Source organism: Aythya fuligula, chromosome 9 (genome assembly GCF_009819795.1).
Source record: "Aythya fuligula isolate bAytFul2 chromosome 9, bAytFul2.pri, whole genome shotgun sequence".
In the NCBI taxonomy this organism is placed as follows: domain Eukaryota; kingdom Metazoa; phylum Chordata; class Aves; order Anseriformes; family Anatidae; genus Aythya; species Aythya fuligula.
The window spans coordinates 13,552,832-13,566,271 of record NC_045567.1 but is presented as its reverse complement, the minus strand read 5'-3'; the positions used below and the strand labels follow the sequence as shown (position 1 = coordinate 13,566,271).

General features: G+C 40.2%; 1 protein-coding gene across 17 annotated transcripts in view; it reads left to right on the top strand.

Annotated features, from left to right (window-relative positions):
• The window catches only part of DLG1 (discs large MAGUK scaffold protein 1), a 155,473-nt gene that overhangs the window by 52,015 nt on the left and 90,018 nt on the right, over positions 1-13,440 (top strand). For 15 of the 17 annotated variants that reach the window (XM_032193648.1, XM_032193647.1, XM_032193650.1 and 12 more), the window contains exon 4: positions 8,624-8,788. In XM_032193648.1, the coding sequence (XP_032049539.1) occupies positions 8,624-8,788 (165 nt within the window). Of the gene's footprint in view, positions 1-1,382; positions 1,803-8,623; positions 8,789-13,440 lie in introns of those variants that run through there. The other 2 variants (XM_032193658.1, XM_032193664.1) reach the window with 2 other exon arrangements.

Below are 13,440 nucleotides of genomic sequence, written 5' to 3'. Positions count from 1 at the left end.
TCCAGACATCTTGCCTTAGTTTCGATTTCCTCAATCTGCACATTTATGTAAAAATGACGGTCTCCAGTAGAATTCATGAAGTTGCTGTTTTCTGAGCTGCAAGTGTGGCTGTCAGTTTTTCACCATGTTAAACTTTCTACCTCAAGGGGTGCTTATCAGGTAAACCAAAGGAAGTAGAAGGGAGATGATGACAGACGGCTACAGGTGTAAACTTTGGCAAGCAGTTGCAACCTGAAGAGCAGACATTTCTGGGAATATTAAATATTTGCTTTCATCTTCTAGTACAATTAAAATGCGTTTCTTGTAAGGGCTGTCACCTTATGGTACAATGAAGAGAAATCAGTGTGTTTGTGATAAAATTCTGTAATGTGATGCCATAACATATAAATACATTAAAATTCTGCAGGGACTATGGTAGTCCTAAAAAAAATAAAATAAAATAAAATAAATTTAAAAAAAATCACAAGAAAAATAGAATAAAGTTTGAATCCTTATAGAGCTTGATTCCTCCCTTTCCCAACACACATGCACGCACGCACACACAAAAACAAAACAAACAAAAAAAAACAAAACCACACCAAACAAAAACACGTATTTAACAAGTTTAAGACTGCCTTTTTTTTTTTAACACACAACAAAGAACAAAAACCTTAAGGCAACCGTGGCCATATTCAGTTCTTTTCTAAAGAAAAAAGCGCTTTTTCTGTAAATTTTTTTTCCCCAAGTGTCCACGTGTACTGTTGCTTGAAATGAATTAGTTTATCACTTTACCAATAGTGGCCCATAACCAAATTGATGCCTGGTCCAAATTATTCATGTTTTCCTAGAGACAACCGGGAGCAAAAATGCAGCTTCTGATTTCATTGTGTTGAAGTTGGAGAATATTTGTCTATTTCTGTTGCTGTTTGTGTATTGGTTTTGGTGGACCGTTAGGAGTTTTTCTCAGCAGTTAAGGGTTTTTTTAATGTGTTATTTAACCTTGATTTTTTTTTTTATGTTAGAAAATGAGGATTAAATATCCCATAGCCATTCGTTCTGTGGTCTGCTTGTATTTCCTTGAACAAGCTAGCATAAACTGCAGCTCAGCAGATCCCCCGCTGTTAGCCTTACAACTTCCCGGCGTTATAATTATGCACATGTGATTTTAGAAGGGGCTTTCACTTGCTCATTGGTGCAGTGCGAAAGCACCTTGCGGGAGGTGCTGGGTCTGTCTCGGTCGGGCCGTGTACGAGTCCCTTGCTGCAACATCTTGCCCCTCCCCTCAGCAACCAGCATACACGAGCAGAGTGGCTCTGCTGGAGTTGCTTCTCTTTTCATGGAGGAGACAGCAGACCTTGCACTGCAGCAGGTGGAGCTGCCTTGCTGGATCGAGCCCCAGGTTCCGGCTGCAAGCATCCCGCTATTACTTCGGGCCGCGATACAGTTGCCACTCGGAGCTGACGCTAGCATAATTACGTACAAAGCTGACTCGAAAAATTTAAAAATGGACACAGGATTTTTTGGCTTGCCTTTTTTAAGATCTGGTTTCTAATATGGAGCAAAATCTTTCCTGAAGGATCGAACCTATTTGATGTAAAGGCTTATTTTTGAACGCTATGGACCTAGAATAAATGTCAAAGACAGGCAGCAAGCAGCGCTTACAGAGGCATTTTTCTGGAATCTCAGTCGTGGATCGATTGAAGTGCACAGGGTCTGAAAAAATGTCTCCTAGCATAAAAAACTTGGATTGTTTTTCTCCGATGCTGTGCCACTGTAAAGTAGCATGTACCAACAACACAATCTCTTTAATGTTTGGATGTAAGGTGGGTCTATAAAAGGACTTTCCTGGAAATATAAACTGGGTTTAATAGGCTATGAATGATTGCCAGGATGTGTGCTGTAACTGTGCTTTAAATTTCCGATTAAATAGCATGTATTTTGTTCCAGGCATTACTCGATTATCGGAGGGAGCTCTTGGTGATTGTGACAGAAGTAAAGAATTATCATGCCTACTCTTTAGAGATCCCTTTGAACAACATTTTGAATTTACTGAATGCTGCATGTAAAATGTCGTCATTCTCCATTAATCAGCATTAATCATCATGTAATCAGTTTATTGCACTTGGCTTTCATTTTCTTCAGCTGTGAAGAATTAAATACATGGGAGACTTGCACTGAGATGCAGGGCTGGAAATGCCTCCTGACATCATATTGATAGAAGCAATTGTTAGTGGCAGGTTTGGGTTTAACAGTGCCCTCGGGCATTTAGTCATTTTAGGACTCCATCAACTGTTTGGGGTCTAGAGCAATAAAACATACACAATTTGGTAATTCTCAGAATAGTAAGCAATGTAGTCAGAGTGGTTTAAACTGCTTTTTCCAGAAAAATTAACACTGGAATTGAAGGATGTGATGAGAACTGTAACTGCTGGAAAGCCCCTTTAAGAAAGCCCATTTAAAAATAAGGGTTGTGTGTGTGAAGTTACTTGTGAACAGATTCAGCAATCTGTTTCCAAAAGTTATTTTACATATTCAGTGTTTCCAAGCCAATGTTCAATGTTCTTAACAAAAAAGCTGTATTTCTGTAAATTGGGAGCAGTTGTGTATGTGCATATACACACAGGCATGCATACATGCGTGTCTGTGCAGTACATTTATATTATATATATGCTGGTATCACAATATGTTGTTGATGTTGGAAAAAAAAAGTCGCTAGGTTGGGAGGGAGGAGTCTGATCTGTTTGTAATGGCTCTTTTGCTAGTGTAAATGACTTATTGTGGAATTGAAGGCTGAGTGCTTTATTTCCAGTAGGCAAGGATTTGCCTTGTTTTGTAACTACTTGTCTTTCATGTGTCCAAAGCATTTTTCAGTTGTAAATATGTACGTGTATATTGATGCAGCTGAGAAACTGTTTGCTGTAAAGTCAAGGCTTTTCATTCTTTGGGGAACTGCACGTCCCTTCATTACAACATCACAAATTTGGGAGGAAAGCCATAGGACCAAAATACAATTTGGAATTTCATGGTGCCAGTTGAGCTGCCGACAAGGGATGCTGTTCGCTTTAAGACCAAACTAAAAATATCCAGCGAATATCCAGCATCCACTTGAGGCGTTTTGTGCCGGATTTGAGTGACAGCGGCATTTTCCGCTGTCCTCGCACGCCAGCGGCCCCTTTGGGCTGCCTCGCACCCCGGTGACTTGTCCCCCGGTGACTTGTCCCCGGCTGCCTCTGGGGGCAGCCCCCCGGTGCCGCTGCTTGGGGTCCCCATCATAGGTCCTTGTCCCTGTGCTGATATCCTGCAGGCTCCTAGTTTCTCGCGATCAGTTGCTTTAGCAGTGCTGTATGTTAAAATATCTGGCTGTTGGGCTTTAACGATACCCAAATGGCGGCCTGCTCGGCCTGGGGGAGAGAGGGCTCAACTCAGCAGGGCCTAAAAATTCCTGAAGGGAGGGTGCAGTGAAGACAGAGCCAGGCTCTTGCCTATGGTGCCCAGTGCCAGGACAGGAGGCAGTGGGCACAAACCGGACCCCAGGGGTTGCTGCTGAACCCCGGGAAGCGTTTCGGTGCGGTGTGGGTGGCTGAGCGCGGGCACAGGCTGCTGGAGACGCTGGGGGCCTGCTCCCTGCAGGGCCTGCGCCCTCAGAGCCCGCCTGGGCACGGGGCTGGGCCCCCTACTCTGGGTGGACCCAGCGGTGCTTCCACCATCAGCCAGCCTGTGATTGCCTGCACGTGCCCTGCTTTTAATAAATAGAGAGGGAGAGCTCTGTGCTACCTAAATCCCAGCTGCACTGAAGGCGTTAGGTTTGACTAACCGTGACCTGCTGGGAGCGCAGGGGGTTCTGCACTTGGCGCTTCTCAGTTTTGTTTGAAGTGAAGTTGCAGGATTGTGCTGCACTAAAAATAACATAGCAGTGTCTTCTCAGAAAATACCTCTTGAATGCTTAAAACTGAGCCAATATTGAAAGTAAAAGGTGAAATCATAATGCAGTGTAACCTGTTCAGTCCTTTACGTAAAGAAACAACTCAGCTGACAGAAGTAATTCTATGAAATGGTGTTTTCCATTTCCCTTTAGTGTTTTTTGACTACAGGAAAACAACGTTGTCAGTCTGACTGCTCCTTGTTTGGCCTCTTTACATTGGCATTGTGGAACAGGTGAATTTCTTGTCACCGAGTATTTCTGATATTTTGTAAACATGAGCATCTTAAACTGGCTATTTCGGAGTATCTGTGACATGAAGTGCTGCCTAAATGCTTGCATTTCCCACTAGCTGTGTATTTTCACATATGATGGAGCACTGTGACCTAATTATGATGCTGCATGTGGTTTTACCCAAAGTACAACGTCAAACTGAAGGGGGAAACTCTAAAAGGCTGCTCCCCTTATGGTTTGTCTTAGCTCTAATTATTAAGAGAAAACTCATTGCTATTATTTGAGAACAAAGGAGTTATTACTTAACGTTCTGAACGCTTGTTTAAAAAAATCGCTCTAATTTCAAATTGTGGAGTTTATTATATGTGAGGACCTAAATTGAGAATAATACTAAATGTCCTATTCTGTGATCAGTGAAGAAGTTCTGAAGATGCACCACCACTTACCTGCTTCTCTTACCTTACTGAAGTGGTTTTGCTAGCAGCAGGCTTTCAGCTTTTCAGTGTGAATTGCTGCTTACCTTCAATGAGGCTTCATTTTGTTTTTTGTCATCTGCCAGTTGTCACGAATGACAAGTTTTCAAGGTGACTTCCATTCCGCAGCAGCTGAGTGTACTCCTTGCTTTGTATCATTTTCCTTCTTCAGTGAACAAGACACTGTTGGCCTGAGCGCTTGCTTCTGGCTTTGCACTTCCACTACACTACAGGGAAGACTCATACAGAATATGCTAGGATCTTAATTTACTATTTAATTTGTCCTAATTTTACTGTAGTAAGATTATGGGGAATTTGGCTGTATTGTTGCTTTGCTTGCTGCAGCTATTGGAGCTTATTTTCTGCTGACTGGTATCTGAAAGTCAGAGTTCTGAATGCTTTTTTTTTTTTTGGGGGGGGAGTGAGAGAGGGATTGTAGATATTTAGATTTTCCTGCTCATCTGCTTTTGACATGCTGCATCCTAGTGCTTTTATGCAGGAGTGGGGATGTTGGATGTAGGGCGGCGTTTCCCAACAACCCGAATTGCTGGCATGGTCTGCTGAAGGGTCCCTTCAGGTTAAGCTTATCGTCTGAAGTAGAGCAGTGACTGAATAAGGACAAGTATTTCAGTTTGGCTTGTCATGAGCAAATGGTCTGCAGACACTGTTTTATCATGCTATCTGTTCGTGCTGCATCAGAGATGATGTGACTCTGTGAACTTCTATGGATTTCTCAATTTTAACTGGTTATATTGACTCAAAGTCCTCACTCATTACCCTTTTTCAAAATAGTGGTTGGACTTCCAGAACAAAAATTAAAACGTTGCCTAAACACAACAATATAAACTAGGCTGCCTGTTTTCCTGGGGTTTGTTTGTATTTTTTATTTGGAGTGTGAAGGGACTTGGGAATGCTGCTGTTGTGTGGATAAGGAGCGTGAAAATCTGCAGGAGAAGGGCAGTAAAAGAAAGACCAACTGGCAACCTTCTATTACTGCTTTTTTTTTTTTTTTTTTTTTTTTTTTTTTTTAGCCACCCTTTCACTCTTCCTCTTAAGTTCAAGCTGTTTTAGTACTGATCTCTTTGTATGTGGGGGTACATCTAGAAGTTGCAGTGCCTTCAATTTTGTTTTTATATAACAGATGGGATTGATGTGTGCCTCTAATGTGAATTGGGTTGTGATACGCATTCCATCCTGAAGATCAGCGTAGTTTTTGCTGTCTTGCACTTTGTCATTACCTTATCTGGCAGCTAAGGGTGTTTTTGCATGATTAATTTTTTGTCCTCGAGCATGGTGCTCTGTGTGGCCTGAATCTGTAGATTTACAGCCTTACATGCTGTTGTGGATGTGGGTCACTTGTTTAAGGCGTGTTTAAGGGGTTCTTTAGGTTGCTTAATTTTCTGTTGATTATCTTTCAATAAAATCTCTCAGTAGAGTAACTTCTTAAAAATATAAAGCCTCAAGTTAATTACGTCTGGGGTACTCCCTAGACATGAATTTGTTTGAAACGCTTTCTTTTGAAAAGACAGAATTTCCTGAAGCTTTTCTGTGCCTTTGCCGTGAACAGGTGATCTATATTCTGAAAAATGGTCCTTTAAAACATTCATTAAAAAAAAAAGTGTTTATCCTGTGCGTTTTTGCAGATACTTCGGCGATTTTATTTTTTCGGCTCTGCTAGGGTAGTGATTTTAAGCAGGGAGGCCGTGGGGCTAACCAGTTAGCACGATGAATGATTTCACTGTGGTGATTTTGGAACATCTTCTGGTGTCACATTAACTAGCACAGGTTTGTTGAAGTAAATGGATTTTTCAGTAGTTTACACCAGCAGGTAACTTAGTCCATAGTACTGAGTGACAGTTCAAAACTCACTGAGGGTGCAGTCTAGTTTGAAGAAATCTTGTTAACTGCATTGCATCAGGAGAAACGTTGTGACTCCATTTTGGCACTTGTAAATCTGTAACCCAGTCCTCTGGGGCAGTACCTCTGTCAGAAGTGTGTTAATGTTTAGTGTTCGTGTTGTCTTTTGCATTGTAAATTATGATTATAACTTAGAGAGTAGTCCATAAAGCTTCCTAAAAATGTAGTTAGCTGGCTTGGCTGCTGCCTAATTGGGTGCTGGGAGATGTGTGGCAGAGGTTGTCTGCCTGTGAATTCGGAGCTGCTTTGCCACACTTGCCAGTAGTCTTACCTTTGATCTGTCTTGCCTGTTTCTTGGCTGGTTCTTCTATCCTAGGGTCTCTTTGGCGCCTGGATTGGGCACAGGACTGGATTATTTTAGCTGTACACAAAGCAATGGTCTCTGCTAGCCACTGTGAGATTGGCTGCCCCGGCTCTCTCCCTCCCTTTCTCCCTGGTGTGCCAGCACTGCTGCATGTTTCATCTTGTTGTGAGCCGCTTTAGGGAATTAGAAGAGCAGCAAGTTAATATCGCTGGAGAGGGAACAAACATGCTGCTGGATTAGCCCGCTGAGCGTGCTCCTCGTGGGGTCAGACACATGCTAGAAGCAAGGGGCAGGGAGATGCAGTTGTAGAGCTGGGGCTGGAGAGCCCCAGTGGGTTCTGCTCCATTGTGTGGCCGCTACTCTTTCGATCAGCTGGCTGTGTTGTGAAAATGCACCTCTGGATTTGTATAGGATTTAAATTGCATGGGATTTTGATTCAGGTGTAGCAGCAGAGTTAACGTGGCATGACTGAAGCAGATGACTGAATTGCTCTGCTCAGGTGATGGCAACTCCAGAGAGAGGGATGGAAGGGGCAGTTCGGGGTGGATGGTGGCTGTTTGACCCTGAGTGTTGAGGCGACGGAGCAGTGAGGTGCTCCCCAGATGTCAAGAGGCATGGCTGTTTTGGGGGTGATGCTCAAGAGTAAAGCAGTACAAAGCACTTCCACTACCATGGAGAGTCATCTGTTGTAAGATGATCTGCTTTACGGCCAAGCTGAAGCGCTTTGCTCTGAAGTATTTGCTGCAAAGGATGAGGACAGTTGTGTAACTTTTAGAATAAGAAGTGTTGTAGATATGGCACTTAGAAATGCTGTCCTGTAAGTAGTTAGGTTAGTGTATTTTAAAGATGAAATCTGTTTTTTTAATAGCTTCAAGTTGACTTTACTACTATTTGCAAAATATTTCCCAGTCTTGAATATCACATTAAAATCCAAATAGCCCTTCAAGTTTAAGATTTTTTTTGAGGAGCTTATAGCCCTGGTCTATAGAGCATTACATGAGAGTTCTTTTCCACAGCACCTCTTTTTCTATTTTTTTAATGTAAACTGTACCAATGCATAATGCTGGATGAGCAGTTAACTCCGCAATCCAGAGAAGAGGTGAATACTACGTGTGCCCATGACTTCATTCATACTTCTTAGCGGGGGCTGCAAGTGTGGCTGCAGCACTCTGACTGGAACACAGCCCTGGTGGCTAAATAATAGGTTCTGGCTTTTGAAATTGAATGAAAATTAATAAGACTGACTGAGTAATGTCTTGTGTTTCTGTGTGGAGGCTTCTGTATCACAGAGGCTTCATCTGTTTCGTTGCAAGCCCACGTACTGTAGTCTCATAACAAAGTTAGGAGCAGTGAAGTGCTGTATTGATACATAAAACATAACATAAAACATAAAAGCTGAAACCTTTCAGCTGACAAAAAGGCTTTTAGCAGATGTGCTAAATAGGAAGTGGGGAAAAAGTTTTTGAGTCTGATGGTTTTTAAAGGCAGGACATAATGCTGTATTAGTGTAAGGAAAAAAGTTTTTTGCAAGAGAGTTTGTGGGCATGTTACTGTATGCAAACAAACTAGCATTAGAGCATTTTGAGCATTTCTTGATAGCATTTCAAATGGCTGGAATGTTTTTAGATGGGACCAGTTTTTAAACTGAAATTATTAATTTAAACCTTTTATTTCTAGATTTTATTACCTTCAGGTCAGCAGGGTCAGAAAATAACTATTTCTCTCTCCTAAGTTTTCTATATAATGTTTTCACATTTTCATGGCGGGCTAATCGTTTTCTCTAATTGTTTTCTTCAGAAATACCGCTATCAGGATGAAGATACACCTCCGCAGGAGCACAGCTCGCCCCACATCAGCAATGAGGTGACGGGTCCAGAGCTGGTTCACGTATCAGAGAAGAATCTGTCACAGATTGAGAATGTCCATGGATTCGTTTCTCATTCTCATATTTCACCAGTAAAGGTATATTTTTTTAAGTTATGAGAGTGAGCTGTTTTGATATACTCTTTATGGATGTATATACTTCCGTGGGGGGGAAAAAAATCATCAGATACAGTTCCTTATATGGAACTGCTCATTTGTAAAAATCACTGTATAGACATTAAGGTATTGACTTTGTTCCACACATCGTGATTAAAAGCACATGTTGTAAAAAGCTCAGATAACAAATCTTGAGGTAACATGAGGTCTCAGATGGAGTTGTGACTGGGCGCTATGGTTACCGTTGTCAGCTGCATTTTGAGTTCTCTACAAGGATTCTGCAGAATCAATTCTGAGATCGTTTTTATTAAATGTTTGATCAAGTACCTATATGGGAAGTCCAGTAAGAAAAGTGCGCAAGATTTTGCGGGGTCGTAGCAGGCAGTTTTATTTACTTATTTAGTAGGGAAATGCAGCTTAATCACTTTCTGAATAGCGTGGTGTTTCAGTGTGCCAGACAAAATGATGTGTTTTCTATAAACACTTCTGAATCTGGCTTTTTTTTGAAGAAAAAAATGGAAAAATGATTTGATAATGAGTATTTGGGGTTTAGAATGATAAGGTGGGCATACGTTTTGACATTTTTAGCTTGAGTTGTTGGTGTGGTAGTATCCTTTGACTGAAATTAGTGGAGTACTGTACAAAGCACCAGGATATTTTAAGAAAAAAGTTGTTCTAAACTTAAAATGTTCTGGAAATGTAACTATAAGGAAAAATATTGAGCATCAGCTCCTTATTATCTACTTCTAAGGATTCTACAGAGGAACAGGCTGTAGTGGAGGTGTATTTAATAATTGTCTTTGATCTTTTTGAAGATTCTAAAAAATGTAAACGGTGTTATTGGACACATTTTTACATAAAACTCCGTAAGAAATCCTCTGTGTGTTTCTGTAGTCTCCAGGGAAGCGCAAGACAAGCTATATTCTTCATGTCCTAATGAGTAACCTATTTGAAGTGGGCTATATTAACTTCTGAGGAGCCTTATGAAAAAGCTAACACAACAAACCTCATTCTGGGCTTGGCTAGGACCTCAATTTTGTGTTGCTTATGAAGGCGCACACACAGTAACACACTTTGCCATGTCTAGGTGTCCATAAACTCATGGATACCTAAAGTAATACATAATATTTTGTGTATTCATTTTATATATATATATATATATATATATATATATATATATAAAACACTGCCACTGGGGACTTAAGGGGAACTTATTTATGCACAAACTTTTCCTAATTTATAGCATGCTTAGTCATGCATTTCAGAAAGAATAAAGAGGTCAAAGAGGCAAACAACACAACTGTCTGTAGTCAGAGATCAGGTTTAATATATTTCACAATCCAGATACCTTTGCAAATAATGATAAAAGTATATAATGGTTATATGAGATAGTTCTAAGAAGCAGATCAATCTAGATGCTCTTTCATTTTACTTGAGACAGTTCAAAGGGCTCTAATTACCTTGGTGTCTTTTTCACTGCCTGAACTGTAGGGAAACCAAAGTACATAGAGTAGTTCTGTGTTTGAGTTTTATTTCTGTTATACTTTTGATTATGAGTATGTCAGAGAAACCCCAGGTTGCTATTGAATGCTTAGCGTAGCTGGTCCTCTCTTCAAGACATGTTCCTCAGCTCATGCTGAAGATCTATTTAACAGCAACAGCTCTGAGTTGAGAGAGCTTTGTGGATTTGTTAGCTTGGCTTGCTGCACTGTGGTGTAGGGACCAGGTATTGGCTGGTATACAAGATCTTAATTAGCTGTATTCAATAGTGCCTTTGTTTAAAGAAACAAAATGTAACAGAGGGCATTGGGAAGTTTTAGTAAGCCAGTTCATTATCCTAATAACACAGGAAGGCTGTTTTTTTTAATTAGACATGCTAAATACTTCAGAAATTTCAAATACAGAGTTAGTTTGGAGAACCTATTGGATGTAAACACTGCTTTACAGTCATACGCTGCTTTTTGAGAAATGCTGCAGAGGGCAGTAGAATCAGATTTTCTGAGGAATACCTTCTGTTTTTAGCAAGCTCTCTACAGTCTAGAGCAGTAATGCAGAACATGGATATAAGATAATGATTAACTGAGGTGTGCAAGGTTTTAAGTAGTTTGTTTTTGTCCTCAAGATAAGTTTTCATCATCTGTAGGACTTAAAGCAGCTGTTGCAACTTGCTTGGAAGCTTGGATGGTTTTCAAAGAGCATCCTTCAGTAACCAAAATGTCAAATGTATATCCTAAATGTTTAGAGGATGTGTGTGTAATCACTATTTTCAGATGTTTTACATTAAGTGTCATAGTAACTCAAGGTAGTTTTCTAAGAGGGGTGAGCTACCTCAGAGTGGGGTAGGATTTTGGATGTTCGCAGTTATCATGAAGTAACCAATACTATCTGTACTGATTTGAAGCTTAAACATAAGATAGGGCATGTGATGGTTTTGCCTTGTTAAGGTTGAGCTTCCTCAGTTTATGAGGAACGGTGTCCTATGTACCTCAAGCATCAGAGATGTAAAGTTAACCTATGAGATCTGTTATCCTCTGTTCTCTAACACTGAGTGAAGTGAAACTCTTCTTCACCCTGTAAAATGCATTTTTTTGAGTGCTCGGTGATAGAGAATCATGAACAGGTAAGAAGAATGGGCAAACTTCCTTCGTAAGTATTCTGTCCCAGACACTTGAGCCCTTTCAGGTAGGCAGGCAGCTAGTACTAGAGTTTCTTCAATATGAGCTTTCAAAATCTTTTGTAGGAATTTGGGACTGCAGCATGAGGTTCCTCAAGTTACTACCAAATAAAATGTGACCAAGCTGATCTGGCTTTGGTGTACTGGAAAGCAGTATGTTGCTAACAAGAGCGACCACTAGATGGTGATGCTACAAAAAAATATTAATTGTAAAGCTGAATTTAGCTTTTCGATCATACCTTCATTTTTCAATCTAATATTTCCATTAAATAGAAATATTAAAAACTCCTATCCCAGACTTCACTTGGTTGATCTGATACCAAAAAAAGTTTTGAACTGTGGACTGACAATTAGTTTTCTATCAAGGAAAAGAGCTGTGAGTAATCATTGTAAGGTTTTAACATAATGGATCATGATACAATATGATGGAAAAAATCTGTCTTAAAATGAAGTATCCCGTCATTTAAAGCAATCTGCACGTGAAAGAAGTATTTTATTTACAGCCCTGTATTTATGATCTTTTGAGGTCCCTTCCAACCCCTTCAATTCTGTGATTCTGTGATTTACAATGTATGTGTAGACAGTTTCAAAGAAAGTTTCCAACGGTACCCAGAGCTGTGGCACAGGCTTTGCAGTCTGGTCCAGTTGACAACGTGTACTGCAGTTTTATTCTGTGGGTTAAGTGTCTTGTGCCCATTTAGTATATACCTATTTTTGACACATGTTTAGGCATATTTGTGAAAGTATTTTCAAGACCTATTGGTATTTATCCTGAATAGTTTTTAAATGGACTCAAACTATGTACCTGTTAGTGCTACAGCGATGTATAAGTCTCCCTAAATTGACTGTGGTATCACAGGAATGAAATATGGCAAGGCGGTACTTTTTTTAAAAAGGCATCTGGAAGGGTTCATAGAAATGACAACTCAGCCTTGTTCTGAACTGGGAAAATGGAGGAACTGTTGTAAAGGGCAGGATCAATGAGTGCCTGCAGAAAGTGCTGATGAGGAAGTGATGAAAGCATTGCAGTCTTCTGCTGCACAGAGTTATTAGAGCACGTGCATGAAGATCATCTTGTTGATGTTGGCTTCTAGTTTTTCTTACATGCACACAATGTAATTCCCTGCAAAGGCTTGTAGAAAAATTAGGTTGTTGTGGATTAAGAAAAAATAAATCTTAGGGTTTAATTAGTTTAAAAAAAAAATCAAAAGAAAACAACAAAAAAAAAAAGAAAGTAAAGGGTAAGAAAGAACATCAGTAATCATGATGGATGGAGGTTACCATAAGGATGTCAGAAAAACTGGTCTCATTGTATCGTCTCAGGATTAAAATAGACTGATGGAAAAATCATTTCAGTGCTCAGTAACAGTCAAAAAGGCAAAAGGAATAGGAGGAATGTCTGGGGAAGCAAATGGGAAATAAAATTGCATTATTGTATCACTAGAAATCTGCAGTGTTCCTTGGGAACTGCGTGGTTTCTTACATCAGAAGGTGTATCAAACTAGAAATGGTTTGCAGAAGAGAAATACGAGTGGTCAGACAGGGAGCAGGTACCCTACAATGAAAGATACATCAGTTTGACTCCTCATTTGGGAAGGAGCTGAGTCAGGAGATTGTTAACAAAACACAAGCCAGTAAGGATAGGTCAGTAAAAATATAACCAGAGAATTGCTATTTCAGAAATGCAAGCTTATACTTAGAAATGGAAATTAGCAGGTTTTTATGTATTAATTAGATGTATATATTTTTATATAAAGTGATTAAATTATATCCACTAACCCCAGTGATCCCCAGTCAACCTGTACTGTGGAAATCTTTCAGCTGCTGGTAGTCTCTTGGTTTCTGGCTGCATCAGTAAAGGTATCCTTAATGCAGGACAGGTGCTTTTGCTGGTGGACATGAGTCTTGCGCTGATAAGATGGATAGCTTCCTTCCTCTCCTGGTCTGTCCTGCCTGCAGC